The following is a 27,093-nucleotide window of genomic DNA, read 5'->3' on the forward strand; positions in this document are numbered from 1 at the left end:
CATGAGAGACATAGAAAGAGAGGCAGAGACATAGGCAGAGGGAGAAACAAGCTTCCTATGGGGAGCCCGATGCAGGACTCAGATCCCAGGATCCTGGGATCACACCCTTAGCCAAAGGCAGATGCTCAGCCACTGAGCCACCCAGTCATCCCTAAAGTCACTAGAAACTTAAGGCTAGATTGCTTGGTAAGAAGTTTGGCTATATTTTAAGAGATGGTTGATAATTGGTCTCCAAGGCGGGGGTGAGGGGGATGCTATAACTTCTGTCTCATGTTTGAATTTCTTTCTTTATTGTTTCTTACGCTTTATATTTCTCTGGTGGAACTTTTTTTAAAGGTTTATTTATTAGAGCAAGCAAGCGTGTGTGTGAGAGAGGGGCAGTGGGGGAGAGAAAGAAAATCAAGCAGATTCCACACTGAGTGCAGAGCTCCACAGGGTGCTCAATCCTAGAGATCACAGCCCGAGCTGAAATCAAGAGTTAGGAAGCTTAAACAACTGAACCTCCTCCCCGCCCCCGCACCCAGAGCTTCTGAAAAAAATTTTTTAAGATTTTATTTATTTATTCATGACACACACACACACACACACACAGAGAGGCAGAGACATAGGCAGAGGGAGAAGCAGGCTCAGTGCAGGGAGCCTGACATGGGACTCAATCCCAGGTCTCCAGGATCACACCCTGGGCCGAAGGCAGCACTAAACCACTGAGCCACCCGGGCTGCCCGAGCTTCTGAATTTTTAAAAAGGAACCAGAAATCTAGATTTTTTGGTGTATTCCCTGCTTAATAAATATTGGCTCAAAGTTTAAAATAATTTGGGAGAAACAAAACATATAGAAGACCTAAATTTGAGCCACTTTAAAGTTACCACTTTATGATCTCATTTGAAATTTGACCCGGGTTTGAATTTGAGCTCTGTAACTAGTAAGCAGTGTTTCCTTGCTATACTCTCAGTATACCTATATTTTTTAAAGATTTGGAGGTGTAAGGAATTGAGCATGATGGTTTATGACTTTTATACCTGTATACAATTTCATTTTCCTCCTCAGTATGTAGAGTGGGAGATAATGCCACCTAATAGATTGAGAAATTTAGATGTTTATCCATGATCAAACTGCTGAGTCTAACAACTATGTTTATAAACACACAAGTATTTTGACCTCTACTCCAGTAGTATTTCCATCAGGCTTTATGGTTCTCCAACTTTCATGAGCCACAGAATCACTTTGGGTGCTTTGTTAATAATGTAGATTCCTAAACAGCACAACTCAGCAGGTCTGGGGTAGGGTTCAGGAAATTACATTTTATTTTTTATTATTTATTTATTTTTTTTTTTTAAGTAGACCTCATGCCCAGCATGGAGTCCAAATCAGGGCTTGAACTCAAAACCTTGAGATTGAGATCTGAGCCAAGATCAACAGTTGGACACTTAACCAACTGAGCCATCCAGGTGCCCCCAGGAGATTTCATTTTAAACAAGCTCTCCCAAAGAATTTGCTCTGGGCCATGTGAATAAAATAAGCTCTTGAGATGGGATGTGTGGGTGGCTCAGTGGTTGAGCATCTGCCTTCAGCTAGGGTTGTGATCCCGGGGTCTGGGATCAAGTCCCCACATTGGGCTCCCTGCAGGGAGCTGCCTTTTCCCTCTGCCTATGTCTGTGTGTGTGTCTCTCTCTCATGAATAAATAAAATCTTTAAAAAGTAGGGATCCCTGGGTGGCGCAGCGGTTTGGCGCCTGCCTTTGGCCCAGGGCGCGATCCGGGAGACCCTGGATCGAATCCCACGTCGGGCTCCCGGTGCATGGAGCCTGTTTCTCCCTCTGCCTGTGTCTCTGCCTCTCTCTCTCTCTCTGTGTGTGTGACTATCATAAATAAATAAAAAAGAAAAGAAAAAAGAAAAAAAATTAATAAAAAATGAGCTTCTGAGAAAATTACCTTCACTAGAACAAGTAGGGTAGACTTGGTTCTTTTACTATATCTAAAATGTATTAGTGATTTGAGGTCTGAATTAGTGTAATGCTGTTTATTTTTCTTTATAGTCTAAGCCTGATTTACATTGTTTCCTACCCTCTAACTTGTGGACTTCTTGCCCTTGTTGCCCTGGGTTAATTTATGTGATTAAGATGAAGCTGGTTTATGTAGAAACTGGATTTCTTAGGCAAGAAAGTGGAATGTCCAAGAAACTTTTTTTAAAGATGTATTTATTCTACACCTCCACTGGAAGGAGGGGAACACAGGAGACAGTGTCTCAAGCAGATGCCAAGCTGAGCATGGAGCCCTAAGTTGAGATGGGAGCCCCCAACTCAGGGCTCCATCTCAGGACCCTGAGATCACGACCTGAGCCAAAACCAAGAGTTGGATGCTTAACCCACTGTGCCATCCAGGTGCCCCTCCAAGAATCTTTTTAAACGAGCAACTTAAATGTATATAGAGTATATAGTGTGGTAGTGATTTCTTTTTAACTAGAATAGTCCAATCGGGTAGAAATAGTTGAAAATATAAAAATTCACTAGTGAACTCAGTATTTGATAAATAGGAATTAAGAGGAGACAGAATTGCTTTCAAAGCTGTATGGAATCATAGATTTTAGAACTGCAAGGAAAAAAAAATTTTAAGGTATGACCTAGTATCTTTGGATTCATAGCAGAAACTCCAAAGGAAATTAGGGGGATTTTGAGTAATCTCAATCTACTGTGCATTCTGAATTTTTTCTTATATTCCATGTGGACTTCATCTGTTACAAATTTGACACACTATGGATTAGTACCTTGTTCTTTAGTACACATACATAGCTGCTGTTGTCTTCCAGGTGGCAATAATAGTAAAATAGTAAGCATTTTGACAATGTTAAATTTATTTAGCTTTTTTTTTTTTTTTAAAGATTTTATTTATTCATAGAGACAGAGAGAGAGAGAGGCAGAGACACACAGGCAGAGGGAGAAGCAGGCTCCACGCAGGGAACCTGACGTGGGACTCGATCCCAGGTCTCCAGGATCACACCCCGGGCTGCAGGCGGTGCCAAACCACTGCGCCACCAGGGCTGCCCAATTTATTTAGTTTTGCTTAAGCTAAATATATTTTCTTAGATGATTTGAACTCTATGTTTAATTTGGAGAAGATTTTGCTAAAATTATGCTTAAGTTCATTCTTTTGCGTTGGGTTTAATAGTTATGTAACATTGCTTTTCAAACTCAATCTCATTTTGTTAATGGAATGATATATGGGAAACATTTTTGGATGATTCTTTGGTTATTGATCCTGTATAATTTTCTCCCACCTATTGGGAGAAACCTTTTGTTTCATTATCACCAAATTGCATGTAAAACATAATTTGTCATAGCTTCTATTTTAGAGTAGCATTCATTTCATTTCAAAAAAATGCCAAATTTGGAAATGAAGGGAAAACAAATAGATTTTTTTAAATTTTCTTTCTTTTTAAAGTTTTTTCATCTAAAATTTTTTTCTGAGGCCTTAAGGAGATAACTGGTTTGGAGTTCAGCATCCTACATGGTGATTTATGGTTTCCAAGGCATCTTCTACTTGTTATATCTTGATCTGTATACCCATCCTGAAAGTGAGGATAATATCTCCATTTTGCAGGGGAGGCTGCTGAGACTCAGGCTCTGGTTGTCAAAGGTGACAAAGTAGTTAGAAATGATCTCTTACTGGAGAACTGAGATTTTTTGCCCAGCTTTTTAAGAAACTACCTAGAAAAATATAGAAAGAAAATAAATCGGGGGAAGGGTTAATGTGGAAAGTAAAGAGGAACAGTTTATTTTTTTATTTTTAAAGATTTTATTTATTTATTTATGATAGACCTAGAGAGAGAGAGAAGCAGAGACACACGCAGAGGGAGAAGCAGGCTCCATGCCGGGAGCCCAATGCAGGACTCCATCCCAGGTCTCCAGGATTGCGCCCTGGGCCAAAGGCAGGCACCAAACCGCTGAGCCACCCAGGGATCCCAAGAGGAACAGTTTAAATCAAGTCCCAGTCCAAGAAGCCTGCTTCTCCCTCTGCCTATGTCTCTGCCTCTCTGTTCCCCTGTGTCTCTCATGAATAAATAAATAAAATCTTTAAATATATATTTTTTAAAAATTTTAAAATAAATAAAAAGCATTTGTTGACTCAAACGAACAAATATATTCTTAGTAGGTCTAGAACTTGTTCAGGTCTATTTATTTAGTTATCATAGTACTTTCTGCTTAGTACCATGAAATTCTGATAATTAAACTGTCTTGTAATCAAATAATTATTTCATCAAGTAGAACACAGGGCTATGTTATACAGGCCTTCATATCTCAAAAAAATATACAAGCTATCATAAAGGAATATCTGAATTTTGCATTACTGTTCATTAGAGGCTTGTTCAATTTGTTTTATTTACTGCCACTTATTAGCAATTAAGAAGCAGGCATCACATGTTTAAGGAGTTAGACTTAAGGCTCACTTCAATATTTTTTTTAAAGTTTAAGTAATCTCTACACCCAACATGGGGCTTGAATTCACAACCCTGAGATCAAGAGATGCATGATATTCGGATTGAGCCAGAGAGGCAACCTGGCTCACTTCAATTCTTAGAAAGTTTAAAGAGTAGAAAATATCTAAGTAGATAATATTTGGGAGGGTTAATAGTAGCCAGTTCTATGGTATTGTAACAATCCAACACCTTTTTAGAGTTGTATTCTCTTCCTATTGGTTAAGTTTTCTGTAATTACACTGAGAATTTTTTACTATTCCAGGATCCTTCAATAACCCAAAAAGCAGGCTCCATGCAGGGAGCTCAACATGGGACTCGATCCCAGGTCTCCAGGGTCAGGCCCCAGGCCAAAGGTGGCGCTAAACCACTGAGCCACCCAGGCTGCCCAAAATAGTATTTATTTATTCACGAGAGACATAGAGAGAGGCAGAGACACAGACAGAGGGAGAAGCAGGCTCCATGCAGGGAGCCTGACATGGGACTTGATCCTGCAACCCCGGGGATCACAGCCTGAGCCAAAGGCAGACACTCAACCCAACCGCTGAGCCACCCAGGCATCCCAACAAATGCTTTTTAATTGAACACCACTCTATCCCAAATATTGTGTCAATTACTCCGGATACAAGCATAAGTAAAACTCAGGGCATAGAAGTGTTACCCAACATTATTTTTTAAACTTAGGGACCTAATATTTTTCCCTCACTTCTTGAGCCCCATTTTTTTGGTGGTTATTTTAACATGAAATTGTATGTATGTATGTTTGGTTTGGTTTTTAGAGAGAGAGAGAGAGAGAGAAAATGAGAACGTGTGTGTCTGCATAAGCAGGGTGAGGGGAGAGGCAGAGGGAGAGAGAGAATCCCAGGCAGGCTTATGTCTGACATGGAGCTTGATCTCACAACCTGAGCCAAAATCAAAAGCCCAGTGTTCAGCTGACTGAGCCACCCAGGTACCCCCGAAATTGTATTTATTAAATTGGCTTTCCCATTTAAAAAATAAATTGAGGGCAGCCTGGGTGGCTCAGCAGTTTGGCCTAGGGTGTGATCCTGGAGACCCGGGATCGAGTCCCATGTCGGGCTCCCTGCATGGAGCATGCTTCTCCTTCTGCCTGTGTCACTGTGCGCCTCTCTCTCTCTCTCTCTCTCTCTCTTATGAATAAATAAATAAAATATTAAAAATAAATAAGTAATAGGGATCCCTGGGTGGTGCAGCGGTTTGGCGCCTGCCTTTGGCCCAGGGTGCGATCCTGGAGACCCGGGATCGAGTCCCACGTCGGGCTCCTGGTGCATGGAGCCTGCTTCTCCCTCTGCCTGTGTCTCTGCCTCTCTCTCTCTCTGTGTGTGTGTGTGTGTGTGTGTGTGTGTGTGTGTGTGTGTGTGACTATCCTAAATTAAAAAATAATGATGATAATAAATAAATAAATAATAAAAAATAAATTGTTCTTCCCACAATGGTTAGTATGAGACAGCCTTCAGTAAACTGATAAAATTTTAGCTAAAACAATCTTATTGGGTTAAAAGTATGATTTTCTTTAGGATTTCTTTTTTTCAATTAAAAGCACCTCCTGAATGCCCTTTCTGAATCTCTTCTAAAGGCTTGATTAGGGGATCCCTGGGTGGCTCAGTAGTTTAGCGCCTGCCTTTGGCCCATTGCGCGATCCTGGAGTCCTGGGATCGAGTCCACGTCGGAATCTCGGCATGGAGCCTGCTTCTCCCTCCTCCTGTGTCTCTGCCTCTCTCTCTCTCTCTCTCTATATATATATATACCATAAATTTAAAAAAATAATAATAATAAAAAAAGAAAGGCTTGATTATCTCCTGTCATCCATGATGAGGTATCCTGTTCAGGTTTAACATTCTGATTCCATAACATGTTTATTAGTGAAGTCTTTTTGCCTCTTCTCTGTCCTTGTTTAATAGTATTAGCCTTATGTGATTAAAATTGAACTATTTTATCTTGGAAAGCCAACTCTGATACCCTGGAAAGATGGAAGGATGAGGATTCCTTCAGGTCACAGTTAAATTTCTTTGCTCTTAGGAAACATCTGTATTTGAAAATCAAACTAATCTGGTTGTTGTATAGACCACTAAACTGGCTATGGCAGCAATATAGTTAGTTTTATACTGGAGAATCTGAATTCTGTTGAGTAGGAAGTGGAAGTCTCTCTTTTTTTTTTTTTTCCTAAACCTTAGAAACTCTGGGAGGGCCTGGGTGGCTCAGTCTGTTAAGCACCTGCCTTCAGCTCAGGTCATGATCCCAGAAGGAGGAGAGCTTCCTGCTCAGTGGGGAGCCTGCTTCTCTCCTTCTGCCCCTCCCTCCTGCTCATGCTTTCTCTCTTTCTCTCAAATAAGTGAATAAAATCTTTAAAAAAAGAACAAAATACCTTAGAAACTCTGTAGGGAATAGTTAATGTTGATGTTTCCAGTTAGTGTTATAGAGAGGTAGCATTTATTATAGTTACTAAGAAAAAATATTTAAGTGAAAGTAATCATTGTTTTTATGGTACCGAAAACTTATTTTCAGGAGAAATTTGCAAAAAAGCTTTGGCTTGGAAATAGATGTACCATTTTTACTGTGTTTCTACGAGTTGTGTGTAATCACTGTTTTAATAAATGAAATTTTATTTATCTATCTATCTTTTTATTTTATTTTATTTTATTTTATTTTATTTATTTTATTTTATTATTTATTTTATTTTATTTTATTTTATTTCTGATAGACATAGAGAGAGAGAGAGAGGCAAAGACACAGGCAGAGGGAGAGACCGGCTCCATGCCAGAAGCCCGACATGGGACTTGATCCTGGGGTACCAGGATCGCACCCTGGGCCAAAGACAGGAGCTGAACCGCTGAGCCACCCAGGGATCCCTGAAATTATATTTAAATGCACAGATATAGCTTACCAAAAGTTCTATTTTGCAAATCAGAATATTTCATAACATCTATTTGAGTTGCTTAAATTTAGTAAGAAATAAATATATTTAAAGATGTCAAGTCAGGCTCTTGGTCTTAATCAGTTTATTTTATTTTATTTTATTTATTTTATTTTATTTTATTTTATTTATTATTTTATTTATTTTATTTTATTTTATTTTATTTTATTTTATTTTATTTTATTTTATTTTATTTTTAAGATTTTATTTATTCATGAGAGACACAGGCAGAGGGAGAAGCATCTCCCTGCAGGGAGTCCGATGTGGTACTCATCCCAGGACCCTGGGATCATGACCTGAGCCAAAGGTAGATGCTCAACCACTGAGCCACCCAGGCGCCCCAGGGCTTAATCAGTTTAATGGCCTTTTGCGAGTGGATATTGTGACTTTGATGGCTTTTATATTTATTTCTGCTTATGAGGATCAGTCTTTTAAAACTATTTTAGACATCTTAAGACAGCATCAGATATTTTTAAGCGTTTTCAGGTATATGCACTGGCTCTATAAATGTTGTGTTTTACCCACTCATAACAGGAGTTTAAGTTGGTAAGATTATTTTGCCTAATTATTGGTAATTAATGGGATTTAAGACTTTGTGTTGATCACTGCCATATGCCCAATGCCTTCCAACAGAGTAGTAGCAGCTTGATTTGTAACAGGTGTTTGTTGTTGAATCAATCTTAGGAAGGGGAAAGGCTGCAGAGAGAAATTAAGGTGTTCTTGCATCTATTGGCTGTCTAACCAGTGTTCTAATCACTTTGAAAGCTTCTTCATTTCTAATTTGTTTCTCTCAGAAAATCTTAAACATGTTCTGATTTTGAAGTGTGGCTGTTTACCAAATTATGGTTGTTCTATAATATTTTCCTCTCAATTGTTCTATCCCCTGGAGTTTGTCTCTAAAAATAGCATTTCTTTAAAAAGTATTTCTCTTTAGTGCAATTTTTGGGGCCAATTTTGTAGACTAGTATATATTTAATTATTTTCAAATCAAAACTGATTTATGAGGGATTGTTTTCAGAAACAAGGTGGTTGTAGTCAGCGAATTTTTGTGTTTGGCCTTATTTTCTCTTCAGTTATGGTAAGTCGTAATAGCCTCACATTTTAGCAAGAGATGCATACATGCACATTTAATACTTTTGTCATTATAGAAGTAAAACTACCTTTTAAAATATACAAAGTCCGTGCATGGAGCCTGCTTCTCCCTCTGCCTGTGTCTCCACCCCCCCCTTCTCTATGAATAAATAAATAAAATCTTTAAAAAATAAAAATAAAAAAAAAATAAAATATACAAAGTACAATTCAGTTTGGTTAATGAAACGTTTTTTTCTTCTCTTTAAAAAGCATTTTTGAAGGGCACTTGGATGGCTCAATCGGTTAAGTATCTGCCTTCATTTCAATCATGATCCCAGGGTCCTAGGGTTGCCCCACATCAGGCTCGCTGCTCAGTGGGGAGCCTGCTTCTCCCTCTGCCTGCTGCCACCAATGGCTCATCTTCTCTCTCTCTCTCTCTCTCTCTCTCTCTCTCCCCCTCAAATAAAATCTTTTAAGGGCAGCCCGAGTGGCTCAGCGGTTTAGCGCCGCCTTCAGCCCATGGTGTGATCCTGGAGACCCATGATCAAGTCCCACGTCGGGCTCCCTGCATGGAGCTTGCTTCTCCCTCTGCTTGTGTCTTTGCCTCTCTCTCTCTGTGTCTCTCATTTTATTCATGAATAAAATCTTTAAATAAATAAATAAAATCTTTAAACACTTTTTTGCTGAAGTATAATTATCATACAAAATATTAGTTTCAAGTATACTACATAATTCAGTATTTGTATGTATATTTGAAATTTTGATTTAGAAAATATGAATATCAAATTTTTTTCATCACATGAATAGTATTGGCGTATTCTAGATCTGGTATGTTGTTGTTTTTTCCTCCCCTTCTCTAGTTGGCCTGATTACAGTCATAGTATTTATTGATCTTTGGCTGAGGAGGACAGTTTCTTCTTAGGAAAGTTTTTAGCGTTCTGGTTGAAGTTGCTTCCTTTGGAATGAAATAAACAATAACATGTTCTCTTTAAAGGAAACGAAGTAGGGAACTAGGATTTAGTTCAGTTTATTTTTGTGGGATCCCTGGGTGGCGCAGCGGTTTGGCGCCTGCCCAGGGCGCGATCCTGGAGATCCGGGATCGAATCCCACGTCGGGCTTCCGGTGCATGGAGCCTGCTTCTCCCTCTGCCTGTGTCTCTGCCTCTCTCTCTCTCTGTGACTATCATAAATAAATTAATTAATTAATTAATTTTTAAAAATTAAAAAAAATTTATTTTTGTTATTTCATTTTAAATTCAATTTTATGTATTTTTAAATTAAAAAAAAATAAATTCATTAAATTTTAATTTAATTTTTTAAATTTTTAATTTTTTTAAGTAGGCTCCACATCCAGCATGGAGTCCAACATGAACTCACAACCCTGAGATCAAGACCTGAGCTGAGGGGTGTCTGGGTGGCTAGCTAAGTCAGTTAAGCACCTGCCTTTGGCTCAGGTCATAATCCTTGGGTCCTGGGATCCAGCCTTGAATTGGGCTCCTTTCTTGCCGGGGAGCCTGCTTCTCCCTCTCCCTCTGCCTCTGCCTCTCCCCCTATTCATGTTCTCTCTCTCAAATACATACATACCTACATACATACATACCTACCTACCTACCTACATACATACATACATACATACATGAATAAATAAAATAAAATAAAATAAATCTTTGGAAAAAAACAAGAACTGAGCTGAGATCAAGAGTTGAGCACTTAGCCTACTGAGCCACCTAAGCACTCCTTTATATAATGTTTTTAATCTTTATTTTTTAAAGATTTTATTTTTAAGTGACATATATATTCCTAACATGGGACTTGAATTACAACCTCGAGATCAGGAGTCACGTGCTTTACTGACTGAGCTAGCCAGGTACCTCTAGTAGAGTTTATTTTTTTAAAAAGAAGTTTTCTAGAGAATATCATATTAGTAAGTATTTGTTTGCTACCTACCTTTTGAAAAGTCATTGCTATAAGTTGTTATTCAGGTGTTCCATGTAGTGTACTTTATGATAGATTTATCGATTACAAATGAATAAATTAAGAGGTTTCTTTTATTTTTAAGCTGCAGTCCCTTCCTGTATTATATATTCTTTGTTTTTTCCCACTAGGATTTTTCCTTGGTCTGGAGCCTATTTAATAATGGAAAGAAATTACTGCTTGGCTCAGACAATAATGTCATCTTCAGATTTTTTTGGTTTTGTTTTGAGGTGTTTTTGTTGTTGTCGTGTATATTTATTTTACAGGTAAGCTCTCTGCCCAGGATGGAGCTTGAACTCATGACACTGAGTTGAGGAGTTGCATGCTCTACCAACTAAGCCAGCCAGGCAATTGAAATATGATTAACAGACAGTATTATATTAGTTTCGGTGTACAACATGATTCAGCAGTTCTGTCCAGTACTCAGTGCTCAACGATAAGTGTAGCTCTGTCACCAAACAGTGTTGTTATAGTACCTTCAGATTATTTTCAAAGCCAGACTGTTTATTTTCTGTGATGAGTTACCTCTGAGTAGACTAATTATAAATGTGACAGCCATTTCGATGCCATTTTCTCTGGAGTTCCTGGTCTCTTTCAAAGCTTGGCTTTGTTGTATGCAGAAAGAAAGATGTTGGCAAGCCTGGGAAGACTTCATTAGAAGGAAACAAATTTCTAAGGAAAGCTACTTCAAGAGTTTTATTCATTCATAACAGAACTCAAATATACATTAGTTTTCTAAGCACTTAATGTGTAAAGGTTTATTTTCCAGACCTTTTACTTATATATTTTTTAACAAGGTCTTGATGACTCCCTTCCCAAACCACAAATCCTCTTAGAATTCTTTTAATTAAGGAAATGACTTGATCACTGTCCAGTTGATCTGACTGTCTTTGATTTTATTTTTTTAAGGAGAAGTCCCAACTTGGGGCCTGAATACTGATTTACCAGAATGAATAGTAGTTAAATAAGAGATTGGAAGCTAGAGCTAGTGCTCTCGCTTTAACACCTCGCCCCACTCCCTGAATTGTTAAAGAGGAGGTTGTACTTGTTCTCAAGTAGCAACACGCAGGCAAAAATCTCACAGGCTGGGCCAACCAATATGAAAACAACTGCTTTAGCACAAAGTGTCCTTCCTCTTCTTCAGCTGAAATTGGGGGAGGGACAAACCAATGGTTACTTTACCCCTTCCCATCTGCCTGCTAGAAGGCCTGTTTCCTACCCTGATGGTTTCTGCCTAACAAATGGTGTTTCTTTTTTACAGCATTATGATCCTGGACTTGTTGTGGTGATGGTAAACTTAGCAGTGGTAATTTTTTATTTTCAGACTGAATTACTCCTTTTGTCATCAGTGCACCAATATGTTAGGCTTACTTTCTCTGTTGTAGCCTTCATCCTTCTGCTTGGTCTTTTTCATTTTCCTTTCCTTTCCTTATGCAACTTGTCTGATCCTTGTTCATTAAAGGGTACTGTTAAGAAGGGATGTATCTGTTTGTGTTAGAACTGCCAAAAAAAAAAAAAATCAGTTAAAACATTAAATTCTAATACTGTCAAAAACTTGATTTTCCCACAATGTAATGGGCACTAGCACTTGCTACTGCAATTTATAAATAAATTAAAACTTTGACTGCCTTAGAAGGCAAAAGTACTAATGCAGAGTTTATAAACAGGGGTTTACAGAGGTAATGAATTTATACCAAAATTTTCTTGATTCTTGCAAAACAAATTCTGACAGACCAAAAAGAAACCAAAACCAAAAAAGTAAATTCCTTTGACATTTCTTTTCAATTGTTTCATTGGAGCATTTGTGTATTTTACCAGTAAATCCCTGATTGAGACGTTATGAAAGTGATATTGCACCTAGGAAGTCATTTTTATAACCTGTCTTTAATTTGGTCCTTTTGCTAAAGATTGCAGTCACTGCTTATTTATTATACCATTGGGCATAAGGTAGTAATGTATTTTCATTTTAACTGGCAGTCTTTGATAGTTTCCAAAAGAAGGCTGTATTTTAGAACTTTTTCCTTTTTTTTTTTTTTTCTGGCATGAAAGGATCTATATTAAACTTTCATTGTGATAATTACTCCTAAATATCTCCTTATTTATTGTTTGAAAACTATAATGGGATATTGGTGATAAGTAAACTTCTGAATTAGTTTTTCATTATGTTTTAAAGACAAAAATTAAACACATATATGGAGCAACTGGATATAAGTGGTTGCCAATCACTTTGAAAACAGTTTCTTTTTTCCCCAGGACCAAGCCTAGTTATGAATATGGCATTTATTTATTTTTAATTGGTTTTGGTAGTACCTCAGATTTAGCCGGACAAAACTCAACTTTTAGCCCAAAGGTATAATACATATGTGTGTATAACAACAACAACAAAAACACAAAAAAACAAAAAACAATTGTTTACACCAGCCTGAGTGAAATGATGAGGGAAGTAAACATTGTGTTTTTTCACTAAAGGTGTACAACGGATAAGGTAAGTAAGTCCTCTTTTCAGTGGGCTTACATCACAATAAACAGCGCAAGTTGTGATGTAAAACAGCTGTGGTAGTAAAGTGCTTGTCTGCCCCATTTTGCTTTGTTTGGCTGGTTATGAGTGGATTAAATATACATTTTTAAAAATCTCCAGCATAGATTGATTAGTTTAAAGTCAATTTTCTTCGCAACTAGTCCTTTTCACAGCTTACTGATTGCCACAGCCGGTGTTAAATCCATTCTGGAAAATAGGACCTCAGAGCACCAGTTTAAAAGTAAAACAATTTTTGTCCCTAAGGGCAGCTAACTTTTGCTTTTTATTTAAATTTTGTCTTAGCCTCAGTTAATTATAAAGCATCTTTTGAAAACAAATTAAATATGCTGAATTGCAATTACAGAGTTTTCCTGAATTATATTTGAAACCATGCTTTTTTTTTTTAATGTAAGCATGTCAGTTGAGATATTTATTACTAGATTTAAAAGTGTGTGTGGGAGGATGTCCGTGGACAGTAAGAGTGAAGTGATTCTTGATGAAAGTTATTTGGGGATCTTCTTAAAAAGCAGTTTCTAAAGCTTTTGATTTTTAAATCTCCTGGTGCCATTGCTTAGAAGTGCTTTGCATTACTTATGTATTTAATTTTGCCATAGTAATCTGGAATTTTCCCCAACTGGAATGTCAACCAAGGTTAACTGGTTAGTTGGGATTAAACTGGGAGAGGTAGGTTTGGTTGTAAGCTGTGAGAATGGCTTGTGTTTGGTTCACTGTAGCTTTCTGGTCTCTGCACTCCAAGGCAAGATCTCTAACCACCCAAACCCAATGTATAAAGTGAACTGTTGGCTTAGCTTTGCCTCTTACCTTGATTATGTGTTCCTGTTACAGGGAGAACAGATCCCATTCCAATTGTCGTCAAATATGATGTCATGGGCATGGGTCGCATGGAAATGGAGGTAAGTTCATCTTGTTAGCTAATTTTTGTTTTAATGGTGTATTTATTTATTTTTTAAATGGTGTATTTAAAATTGATATTAATTCCAAATTCAGATGCTAATACAAGAATACATTTACTAGATAGAATGTAGTTGTAATATTTTTCTTTGAAAATTTAAAAATTTATTTTACAGTCTCATTTAGTGCTGGCTTTGAGGTAGGTAGATGGCAGAAATAATGCCCCTGGTTTTTTGTTTGTTTGTTTTTAATGCCCCTGTTTTAACAGGGGCATAAGGAAGTTGAATGCTTTGCCCAGGATTATGCCACAGAGCAAGACCAGACTTAAAACCCAGTTCCTGGTGCTCATTAGGCAGTGTTTTTCAACTCTGGAAATATTTGCCATTGTAGAAGCTTTGCTCCTGTGTATAGCTGTCATCTGTGATACTTTCTTTTCATTGACTAAAAAATTTTCTCCGTTTACTCCTAATTCTTTGGCATCGAACCTTAAAGTTAAGTCTGTTATCATCAAAAAATGTGCTCATTGGGAACTACCAGCATGAAAGGATTAATTAACTATTTTGCACACATTTTTCTCTGTGGGGTGACAATAAAGAGGTAGCTGAGTAAAATAGGAAGTTTTTATTTTCATGCAATACTGTAGTTGTGTAGATGATTTTTTAATGCTAATTGGGGGTACTTTAGGAATTAAAACTAATTATATCTATTTTTGTTAAGCTTGATTATGCTGAAGATGCTACCGAACGGCGCCGTGTCCTAGAAGTAGAAAAGGAAGACACAGAAGAATTGAGACAGAAGTACAAGGTACTTAAATGAAGCCATTCTTACATATTGGGTGCTCACAGTTCAAGAGATACTCCTTTTGGTGAAAAGGATCTCTGTTGATAACAGCATTTGTTTGACGTTTGGTGATGATTAGTAGTAGGCCTCAGGTTTTTGTTACTTTCCTATACTGCCATTGTAAAAACTATAGGGCTAATACCCACTTCATCAGTCTGTTGGAATGGTGATTATATTGACATTTGAAAACAGAGTGCCAGGTACACAATAGGGAGTAGTAGCAGTAAAAATTATTTAAGAGTCCTTTGAGAACTTGGACCTATTGGCAAACTTTTTGTTTTCCAGTGGATGGATGGTTTTAAGAATAACAAATAGAGAGGCCACCTGGGTGGGTCAGTTGGTAAAGCATCTGACTCTTGACTTCAGGTCAGGTCATGAGATTGAGCCCCAAGTTGGGTTCCATATTGGGCATGGGGCCTGCTTAAGATTCTTAGTCTTCCTCTCCCTTTCATCCCGTGCTTGCTCACTCTTGCTCTTAAAAAAAAAAAAAAAAGAGGGCAGCCTGGGTGGCTCAGCGGTTTAGCGCCACCTTCGGCCCAGGGCATGATCCTAGAGACCCGGGATCGAGTCCCATGTTGGACTCCCTGCATGGAATCTGCTTCTTCTTCTGCCTGTGTCTCTGCCTCTCTCTCTCTCTCTCTCCGTGTCTCTCGTGAATAAATAAATAAAATCTTAAAAAAAAATTTTTTTTTTGAGAACATCAGTATTTTCCTTTTAAAGGGATTAATTACAGAAAACTGCAATTTAGACCATATCGTAAATTAGCTTTCAAATAGACTGACCAAGGAACATGCCTTTCAAGATGTAATATGCTCAGTCTCTACTATAAAATATAAATTTGACTAGTTAAGATTATCATACAGAAACCGATTTTGGTCATGAACCTTAAAGGGGGAAGAGGGAAAAGGGATTTATTTTTAAGAATCTGTTCTATCATAAAAAAATAACTAATATAAAAACTGACAGAATTATAAGGAGAAATATTACATCTACCAAATAGTGGGGGATTTTAATATATCTCTTTAAATAATTGATTTAAAAGTAGAAAAAGGGCAGCCCCGGTGGCGCAGCGGTTTGGCGCCGCCTGCAGCCCGGGGTGTGATCCTGGAGACCCGGGATCGAGTCCCGCGTCGGGCTCCCTGCAAGGGGCCTGCTTCTCCCTCTGCCTGTGTCACTGCCTCTCTCTTTCTCTCTGGGTCTCTATGAATAAATAAATAAAATCTTTAAAAAAAAAAAAAGGTAGAAAAAATTCAGCAAAGACATTTGAAAGGTCTCAGTTAACAGATTTCACCTACTTGTTATATAGAACTGTGAGTCTGATCACTTTGAAAATCAGAAATCTTAAAAATATATGGAACATTTATTTAAATAATATTTTCTACCATAGCCTGGCATCATAAAGTATCAACAGATTTTGAAGAAGTCTAGTTAAACCACAAAGCAATCAATTTTTTAAATAAAGATGATAGAAAAACTCCAGTATGAGAAAATGCCTTTAGTTTTCAATCAGTGAAAGAAAAAAATCTCAATAATTGGAAAATGTTTTGTCTGAAAGATATACATACTACATATCCAAAATTATAGGATAACATAAAGCAGTGTCTTAGGTAATAGTGAATATATATCCTTAAATGCTGTGTTAAAGTAGAAAATGAAGTAAACATTTCTCTTAGGAAGTTAGGAAAAGAATAGCAAAGTGTAGGGGTGCCTGGGTGGCTCAGTGGTTGAGCGTCTGCCTTCGGCTTGGGGCGTGATCCTTGGGTCCTGGGATCAGTCCCACATCAGGCTCCCTGTGGGGAACCTGATTCTCCCTCTGTCTCTGCCTCTCTGTCTCTCATGACTAAATAAATAAAATAATTTTTAAAAAAGAATAACAAAGTAAATCCAAAGAATGTAAAAGTAAAGAAATAATAAAAAACAAAAAGGTAACAGAAATGAAACAAAAAACAAAGCCAAAGTTAGCTGTTTGAGGTACTTGTTGTGGTGATATTAAGAAAGAAAAGAACTTAGAAAACCAGTATCAGTAATGAGAAGACACCATTGCAGATGCAGTAGGCAGCACTAAAAGATAAAAATACTGTGAATAACTTCATGCCATGGAATGCAGAAATTAAGTTTATTATTTATTTTTAAGATATTATTTATTCATGAGAGACACAGAGAGAGACAGAGGCAGAGGGAAAGGCAGGCTCCCCACAGAGAGCCCTATGTGGAACTTGATCCTGGGACCCTGGGATTATGCCCTGAGCCGAAGGCAGATGCTCAACCACTGAGCCACCCAGGTGTCCCAAAAATTAGGCTTAAATGGACAAATTCCTAAGAAATAAAACTTGCTAAAATATACTAAAAATGAAATAGAAAACTTCAGTAGTTTTGTATGTATTATATAAATTGAATGCATAGTACGAAGTCTTTCCATAAAACCCAAATAACTTCACTAGTGAATTCTAGCAAAATTCATACAAGAAATAACTTCAGTCTTAACCAGCAATTTCTAATCTTCCAGATAATTGAAAAGAAAAACTCCCAGCTCATTTCATGAGAAATTAATACCACCTTGATGCTAAATCCTGACAAGGATACTTACATGACACTGATTTATAACACAGATGCAAATCCTAAAACACTAGCAAATACCAGAACCATTTCAGGGTATATCATGACCAAGTTATGCAAAGAATGCAAGATTGATTTAATGTTACAAATGTATATAGTCAATCATATTAGGATATTAAAGGGAAAAAAGCTATATGACCATCTCAATAAATGCAAAAAAAGCATTATATAAAGTTCTACATGCATGCATGATGAAAAGTCTTATTCATATTCTTAAAGAACCCTCTCTAACCATATAGTAATTTTTTTTAAAGATTATTATTTATTTATCTATGAGAGAGAGAGAGAGAGAGGCAGAGTCATAGGTAGAGAAGCAGGCTCCATGCAAGGAGCTTGATGTGGGACTCAATCCCAGGACTAGGACTCCAGGATCAAGCCCTGGGCCAAAGGCAGGTGCTTAAGCCACGCAGGCGTCCCCTCCTTAATCATGTAGAATGCCTACAAAAACCATATACAGGGGATCCCTGGGTGGCGCAGCGGTTTGGCGCCTGCCTTTGGCCCAGGGCGTGATCCTGGAGTCCTGGGATCGAGTCCCACGTCGGGCTCCCGGTGCATGGAGCCTGCTTCTCCCTCTGCCTGTGTCTCTGCCTCTCTCTCTCTCTCTCTCTCTATGGGCTATCATAAATAAATAAAATTTAAAACAAAAACAAAAACAAAAAACCATATACAAGATGTTGATTTTAATTTTTTAAAAATATTTTTAATTAATTAATTTATTCATGAGAGACATACGCAAAGGGAGAAGCAGGCTCCATGCAGGGAGCCCGATGTGGGACTCGATCCTGGGTCTCCAGAATCACGCCCTGGGTCAGAGGCAGGTGCCAAACTGCTGAGCCACCCAGGGATCCCGATTTTAATATTTAAAAGTTGAAAACTCGGGGCACCTGGTGATTCAGTTGGGTAAGTGTCTGTCTGCCTTCAGGTCAGGTCATGATCTTAGTTCCTGGTTTCAATCCCTGAGTCAGCCACTCAGTGAGTAAATAAAAGTTGAAAACTCTCTTTTAGGATGGGGAGATAACAAAGATGCCTGCTCTCATTGTTTCTGTTAAATATTGTGCTTGAGGTCCTAAGCAGCACAGTAAGGTAGATAAGCAGAAACAAAGATATGAGATGAAAGGAAGAGACAAAACTGTTTTTGGTTGTAGGTATGATCACATACATAGATATCTGAAAGAATTTACATATAAATTATATAAATTAGTAAGAGTTTAGCTGGATGCTAGTTTCAAAATCATAAATTTAAATTTATGTATCTATATATCAACAAAAAGAAAATGGACATTACAAATGTATCACCATGCGTAATAGCAAAAAAATTTATGAAGCACCTAGGAATTAGAAGACAGACCATCATATATTTGACCATACATACCATACAATATGATATGATAATCACATCCTTAATAATCTGTTTAAAAGGAAAAAACATAGTTTATACAGTAGTTCAGAGGATTCTTTCTTCTAGCTGTATCTGACTTACGTTTAAAAACGTCCACCTCTTCAAGAGAAATACTCTTGAAGCAGACTAAGCATGGAGGGTATGGGGCTCTATCCCACAACCCTTGAGATCATCACCTGAGCCAGAAACCCAAGAGTTGGACACTTAACTGACTGAGCTACCCAGGTGCCCCACATGTCTGATTTCTTAAGAACAGCTTTACTAGCAATGCTTTTTTTAATCCTTGAAATAGGGGATCCCTGGGTGGCTCAGCGGTTTAGCACCTGCTCCGCCTGGGGTGTGGTCCTGGAGTTCAGGGATCAAATCCCACATCAGGCTCCCTGCGTGGAGCCTGCTTCTCCCTCTGCCTGTGTCTCTGCCTCTCTTTCTCTCTACGTCTCTCCTGAATAAAGAAATAAAATCTTAAAAAAAAAAAATCCTTGAAATATCTTTTATTCTATTTCCAATTTGTTTTTTTGTTTTTTAATAATGCCTGTCTTTTGTCTTTGTGGCACTATTTGTGCCCTTTTTTCTTTTTAAACATATTAATGTTTTAATTTCATAATTTCTTTCAAACCTTCAATTACCTGTAGTACTTGATAAGTGTGTTTCTAGTTTATTGGTTCTCCTTTTTCACAGTGGTTTGTCTCCCTGGGTGGCTTGCAGTTTTGTCATCTCATCATCTTCTGTGGAAGTTTCTTGTATCCTGGATTTTATTTGGAGGGAGTTCTTTTTTTTTTTTTTTAATTTATTTTTTATTGGTGTTCAATTTACCAACATACAGAATAACCCCCAGTGCCCGTCACCCGTTCACTCCCACCCCCCGCCCTCCTCCCCTTCTACCACCCCTAGTTCATTTCCCAGAGTTAGGAGTCTTTACGTTCTGTCTCCCTTTCTGATATTTCCCACACATTTCTTCTCCCTTCCCTTATATTCCCTTTCACTATTATTTATATTCCCCAAATGAATGAGAACATATAATGTTTGTCCTTCTCCGACTGACTTACTTCACTCAGCTGGAGGGAGTTCTTATGAGGTAGTTTCTTTCGTATGTGCCTTTGCTAAAATCTAGGGTCTTTAACTGGTAGACTGGTTTCAAAATGTTAATACCTAAATTAAGGGTTCCTGCTGTGAGTAGAAATTGTAAATCCTTCAATTCCACCAATGACTGGTCTGAAATTCAACCTCTTATACATGACCCTTTCCATTTATACCCTGATACATGGTGAGTTTCATGTTGCTTTCATGGACAGCAGGCAATGATACAGTGTAATTTTTTCTAGTTCCTGTTTCAAGGATAGAGGCAACTCTTTTTTTTTTTTTTTTTAATTTTTATTTATTTTTTAAGTAATCTCTGCACCCAGTGTGGGGCTCAGATTTACAACCCTGAGATCAAGAGTTGCATGCTCTATGGCTGAGCCAACCAGGTACCCCATGGAGACAACTATTTATATCTCTGAACTTTTCACAAGGAGAACTTAATAGCGTCATCTTCAAGCATCTACGGATTGCCCTGCCTTGAGCTCAACTACATATTAAATTTTGTACTTTTGTGTGTGTGTGTTTTAAATATGTTATTTATTTATTCATGAGAGACACAGAGAGAAAGAGAGGCAGAGATACAGGCAGAGGGAGAAGCAGGCTCCTCACAGGGAGCCTGATGTGAACTCGATCCCAGGACTCCAGGATCACACCCTGAGCTGAAGGCAGGCGCTAAACTGCTGAGCCACCCAGGGATCCCATTTGTGTGCGGTTTTTAAGATTTTATTTATTTATTTGAGAGAGAGTAAGAGAGCATGGGGGAGGGGGAGGGGCAGAAGGAGAGGGACAAGCAGACTCCCTGCTGAGCAGGAAGCCTGACATGGGGCTTCATCCTAGGAGCCTGAGTTAGGCCCCCTGTGTGTTTTATTTTTATCCAGAAGTGTAAAATGGTGAAATCTTCCTCCTCTTCCTTTTTTCCTTTCCTATTCTCTTCTCCCTGCCCTTTTCTTTTCTTTCTTTTCTTTTCTTTTTTTTTTTTTTTTTTAATTTATTCATGAGAGAGACACAGAGATAGAGAGAGGCACAGACACAGGCAGAGGGAGAAGCAGGTTCCACGCAGGGAGCCCGATGTGGGACTCGATCCCAGGTCTCCAGGATCACACCCTGGGCCGAAGGCAGGCGCCAAACTGCTGAGCCACCTGGGCTGCCCTCCCTGCCCTTTTCTTTATGCACTGTTCAACCCATTTAGGCTGGGTTTAGCACTTTTCATGGAACCACTTTATTTAAGGCCACAAAATACCTCTACTTGCTAAATCCAGTAGATATTTTAAAATTCTTATCCCATATTCTGTTTCCTGGCAGCATTGAATACAATTGACCATTCTGTTCTATTTAAAACATTTTCTTTTCTCTTGCTTTTGAAGATTTCATACTCTCCTAGATTCCTCCTTCCCATCTCCCTTGCTGCTTCTGTATAGATTCCTTTGTTGGTCCCTTGTTTTCGCCATGAACTTTAGATGTTGGAGTTCTTCATATTCAGACCTGGGCCCTATTTTTCTGTCTAAACACTGTCCTTAGGCCCTGAATGGTTATGACACTATGTTTCCTCATCTTTCACAGGGTTCTTTTCTATCCTTTAGGACTCAGCTTAGAAACCTTCCCTCATCACTCAGTTTATTTTTTTAAACATTTTATTCATTTATTCATGAGAGACAGAGAGAGGCAGGGACACAAGGAAAGGGAGAAGCAGGCTCCATGCAAGGAGCCCAACGTGGGACTCGATCCCGGAACTTCAGGATCATGCCCTGGGCTGAAGGCAGGTGCCAAACCGCTAAGCCACTCAGGGATCCCCATCACTCAGTTTAAATAAATCCTCCACTCTGCCTTATTCTCTTGCAACACTGTCTTTAATTATTTCTAATTATAAAGTTTTGTTTGTTCACTTGTTTATATAGTCTGATTACTGTACGGGCAAAAATGGCCTTGAGGGGAGAGACTGCACATATTTATTGCCAGTATACTGTACCAGCATGATGCCTAGCACATAAATACTCAATAAGTATGTGTTGAATAAAATTCTTTGAAATAAAGAGAAGAGCCAGATTTGTTTGGTTTACTGTCAGAAATAGAAATATTGTAAAGAATATGTTGTTTTCAAGTCAAAGTAAATAATAAATGAAATAGCTGAGTAATTCACAGCCTCTTAAGATAATGCATTATGTTTTGAGGCTCTTTGTACTAAAATTTTTTCTCATTTGAACTCTTTGCATTAGGTAGAACAAGAATTACTTATCCCCATTTTATTGATTGAATTCATAGAAATCTTGTCAACTCTGAACTGTATTATTTATGAAACCTTTCCCCTTCCTGCTTGTTATTAATTTATTTCACTATATTTATTCTTCACCTTCACATGACCTTGGAACCTTGATGTTAGTAACTTAGACTGTCCTTAATTTGCACTTCTCAAGCACCACAGATTTTTTTACTTCCCTCAACACTTTGATCCCATCTTTTTTCTTCCTAATCCTTGTGTCATAGCTACTTACTACTTACCAAAAGCCTATCTCCCCATTCAGTACAAATACTTGCATTTCTACATCTTTACTATAGTGCAGTATGAGACTGGTTCTGATTCACTGGGCTTCCAGAACTGCCAGATAATCCTTTCATATGTAATTTCCTGCTTAGTCCCCTCATTCTTTTTTTTTTTTTTTTTTAATTCATGAGAGACAGGGAGAAGCAGGCTCTATATAAGAAGCCCGACATGGGACTCGATCCCAGGACTCCAGGATCACGCCCTGGGCCAAAGGCAGGCGCTAAACCGCTGAGCCACCCAGGGATCCCCTCAGCTTTCTTTCTTAAGCATTTGTTCTCAGGCCCTCATCTTCCCTTAGCCACCCCTTGTCCTTCTTCCACCTTCCCTTACCCCTAATAGAAAATTTAACAAAGAAAATTTAGACCATCAGGTGAGAGTGCATCATCTGCCTATAATATCCACATTGGACCCACATATTCCTGTCCTTAAGTATTTCTCCTGCTTTACCAGTTGTCAAAGCATAATTCCTACCTATGAATTCTAGATCCTAGATCTCTATCTTATGAAAGGACTTTATATCTCTGTAAAGGTGTAACCTTGGCAGCCTCTCTTATTATTCGCTCTTTTCCTATCACCAGTAAACATGCTCACACATTTGTGGGAAAAGAGAACCACTAACAAAAAAAGAAAACTGTTGCCTCCCACTCTCTGTAGCCACCATTTTCTCTATTTACATAAATTTAGAACTAAACTTCTTAAGTAGTCTTGGGATGCTTGGGTGGCTCAGTTGTTTAAGTGTCTTTGTCTGCCTTTGGCTCAGGTCATGGTCCTCGGATGTCCTGGAATCAGTTAAGCATCCAGCTCTTGGTTTCAGCTCAGGTCATGCATGATCTCAGGGTCCTGAGTTTGAACCCTGCTTTTGGCTTGGCGGGGAGCCTGCTTGGAATTCTGCCCCCCCCCCCCGCCCCCGCCTCTGCCCCTCCTGCTTGTTCTCTCTCTCTTTCTCTCTTTCAAATTTATTTATTTGATAATAAATAAAAAAGGAAAAAAAAATGAGAGTCTTGCTTATTGCTGCTTTGTAGTAAGGTTTGCATTGGGAAGTGTGCATCCTTCCTATTTTATTCGTTTTCAGGATTGTTTTGGCTAGTCTTGATCCCTCCCAATTCTGTATGAATTTTAGAATCAGTTTGTCAATTTCTACAAAAAAGTCAGCTGGGATTCTAATAAGGATTATGTTGAATCTGAATCTGTAGGTCAGTTTTGGGAGTATTAACAATGTTAAATCTTCCAATCCATGAACACAGGATGTTTTTCCATTTCTTTAGATCTTCTTTAATTCTCTCAATATTTAAGTGTTGTACTTCTTTTGTTAAATTGAATCCTAAATATTATTTTTTAAATGCTTTTGATTTTCATATATTGATCTTGTATTTTCTGCAACTTTGTTAAACTTATTTATTAGCTCTAATAGTTTTTTTTGTGTGAATCCTTTAGGACTTATTACATATCATATTATCTGTGAATACAGATACTTTTACTTTCTTCTTTCCAATCTAGATGCCTATTTTTTCCCTAATTGCCCTGCCTAGAACTTTCAGTATAGTATTACGTAGAAGTGGCAAAAGCAGATATCTCCATTCTGATCTTAGAGTGGGATCAGGCTTTTGGTATTTAACCTTTAAGTATATTAGCCAGGGGTTTTTCACTGATATCCATATCAGATTGAGGAAGTTTCCTTCAATTTGTAGTTTATTGAGTGTTTTTGTCATGAAAAGGTATTAGATTTTGTTGAATGCTTTATTTTTTACATCTATTGAAAAAATAAGGATTCCCCCCCTTTAATATGGTGCATCACATCATTTTTATGTATTGAACCAACTTTGCATTCCTCAAATAAGTCCTACTTGGTCATAGTGTATAATCCTTTTAATATACTGCTGGGGGATCCCTGGGTGGCGCAGCGGTTTGGCGCCTGCCTTTGGCCCAGGGTGCGATCCTGGAGACCCGGGATCGAATCCCACATCGGGCTCCCGGTGCATGGAGCCTGCTTCTCCCGCTGCCTATGTCTCTGCCTCTCTCTCTCTGTGACTATCATAAATAAAAATTTAAAAAATAATAATAATAATATACTGCTGGATTTAGTTTGCTAGCATTTTGTTGAAGATTTTTGCATCTATATTCATAAGAAATATGAATTTGTAGTTATAGTTTGTAGTTTTCTTGTGAAGTGTTTTTATAAGGGTAATACTGGTCTCATATAGTGATTCAGGAAATGTTATCTCTTATTGACACCCACCTTTTCCCCCTAAGGTTTTATTTATTTTAAAGAGCAATAGAGAGCTCAGAGGGGTAGGAGCAGAGGGAGAGTGAGAGCGGGAGCAAGAATCCCAAGTGGACTCTGCACTGAGCACAGAGCCTGATGCGGAGCTTGATCTCAGGACCCTGAGGTCATGACTTGAGCCAAAACCAAGAGTCAGAGTCAGACGCCTGACTGAGCCACCCAGGTGCCTGTTGTCCTTTACTTTTTAAAATGGTTTTACAATCTGTTTTGTATCCCTAAACATGTATTGTTTAATTTTACATGGTTTTTAACCTTATATAAATGGAAACCTATTTCCTAGTATACATGTATGAATTTCTCCAGAGTGTGGCTTTTGTTTTTATTATTTTGTTACTTTAAGTAGTTCTACCTATGTATTTTTCCTGACTGCAGCTACACTTGACACCTGTATATATTGATAAATAATGTAGTCATTATCATTTTTCCTCTAGAAATTCTGTGATTTCAGATTTATAGAAAAACCTTTAAAAATATTAGTTCCTAGTTTTATTTTACTGTATTCATATATGTTGCTTTATATTATCTCTTCTTGGAATTTATTACAGTTTCTTCTATAGCCTAATATGGTCTTTTTTTGAACATTCTATGAGTATTTTAAAAGGTGTGTTCCCTGAGATCCCTGGGTGGCGCAGCGGTTTAGCGCCTGCCTTTGGCCCAGGGCGCGATCCTGGAGACCTGGGATCGAATCCCACGTCGGGCTCCCGGTGCATGGAGCCTGCTTCTCCCTCTGCCTATGTCTCTGCCTCTCTCTCTCTCTGTGTGTGTGTGTGTGTGTGTGTGTGTGACTATCAGAGATAAATTTTAAAAAATAAATAAAAAAAAATAAAAGGTGTGTTTCCTGTTTTCAAGCCACACAACTTAATAGATCAAGGTGTTCTATGTCCTTGTTAATTTTTATCTTTTTAATCTGTCATTAAATGAGAGATGATTTGAGTCTCCTTACTTTAATAAATCTCCTCTAATTTCTCCATGAATGTTGCTGCTAGATTATGATATTAAAATTTTTAGATACCATGAGTTGCCATCATTGACATTATAAAGTGCCTTTATCTTGTTTAAAGCTTTATAGTGTAATCTGTACCTCGAGTGAAAGTAAGACCTTATTCCTGCTTTCATTCTGTGTATATTGCCTTGTATATCTTTGGGTTTTGGGGGGTTTTTTGGTATGTTTTTTAAAAAAGATTTGTTTATTTATTTTAGAGAGACCCAGGTGGAGATAGAGGGGGAGAGACAGAAAGAATCTCCAGCAGACTCCCTGCTGAGTGAAAAGCCCGCCACAACACAGGGCTTCATCCAGTAATGCTGAGACCATGATCTGAGCTGAAATCAAGAGTTGGTTGAGCGTCAGACTGAGCCACCAGGCGCCCCCCCGCCTTTATTTTATTCAGTCTTTCTGAATGATGTTGTTCTGGATGTGTGTCTTATAATCATCATGGACTTGGGTTTTGCTTTATGATACAATATGAAAAAATTTTCTTTTCTTTTTTTTTTTTAAGATTTTATTTATTTATTCATGATAGTCACACACAAAGAGAGAGAGGCAGAGACACAGGCAGAGGGAGAAGCAGGCTCCATGCAGGGAGCCCGACACGGGACTCCATCCCGGGTCTCCAGGATTGCGCCCCGGGCCAAGGGCAGGCGCCAAACCGCTGCGCCACCCAGGGATCCCACAATATGAAAAAATTTTAATGAATTAACTGTGTATATATTTTTTAAGAAATCTCTCAAACTCACCACCCCAAGATCAAGAGTCATATGCTTAACTGACTGAACCAGCCAGCTGCCCCAATTTTTATGTTTTATGTGACAGATAAGTTTGGTTTATTTTATATTACACCTTTTTCTTTTTCTTTTTTTTTCTTTTATTAAGATTTATTTATTTATTTATTTATTTATTTATTTATTTATTTATTTATGATAGACACAGAGAGAGAGAGAGGCAGAGACACAGGAGGAGGGAAAAGCAGGCTCCATGGCAGGAGCCCAACACGGGACTCGATCCCGGGACTCCAAGATCGCACCCTGGGCCAAAGGCAGGCGCCAAACCACCAAGCCACCCAGGGATCCCCATATTACACCTTTTTTAAGGTCCCTGACTCTGTGGTATAGATATAGATGGATTGTATTTTTGTTGTAGTTACCTCTTTAAAAAAAAATTTTTTTTTTAAATTTATTTATTCATGAGAGACAAGAGAGAGTGAGGCAGACACAGGCAGAGGGAGAAGCAGGCTCCACAAAGGGAACCCGATGTGGTACTAGATCCCGGCCTTCAGGATCACACCTGAGGCTGAAGGTGGCGCTAAACCTCTGAGCCACCCGGGCTGCCCAGTAGTTACCTTTAATTTAATAAAATTACCCTTTGTTCTCTTTTTTTAAGAGTGTCCATTATTTTTGTACTGTTAGAAGCATCAGGTTAACTTGCTTTCCTCTTCTTATTTCCTTTCATTTCATCTACCAGCTA

General features: G+C 38.2%; 1 protein-coding gene across 7 annotated transcripts in view; it reads left to right on the plus strand.

The window, feature by feature from the left end:
* The window catches only part of GPATCH8 (G-patch domain containing 8), a 117,118-nt gene that overhangs the window by 54,089 nt on the left and 35,936 nt on the right, over positions 1-27,093 (plus strand). For 4 of the 7 annotated variants that reach the window (XM_038547097.1, XM_038547098.1, XM_038547100.1 and 1 more), the window contains 2 exons: positions 13,812-13,879; positions 14,595-14,681. In XM_038547097.1, coding sequence (XP_038403025.1) covers positions 13,812-13,879; positions 14,595-14,681 — 155 coding nt within the window. Of the gene's footprint in view, positions 1-11,708; positions 11,754-13,811; positions 13,880-14,594; positions 14,682-27,093 lie in introns of all 7 variants that reach the window. The other 3 variants (XM_038547102.1, XM_038547101.1, XM_038547103.1) reach the window with 1 other exon arrangement.

Source organism: Canis lupus, chromosome 9 (assembly GCF_011100685.1).
Source record: "Canis lupus familiaris isolate Mischka breed German Shepherd chromosome 9, alternate assembly UU_Cfam_GSD_1.0, whole genome shotgun sequence".
Taxonomy (NCBI): domain Eukaryota; kingdom Metazoa; phylum Chordata; class Mammalia; order Carnivora; family Canidae; genus Canis; species Canis lupus.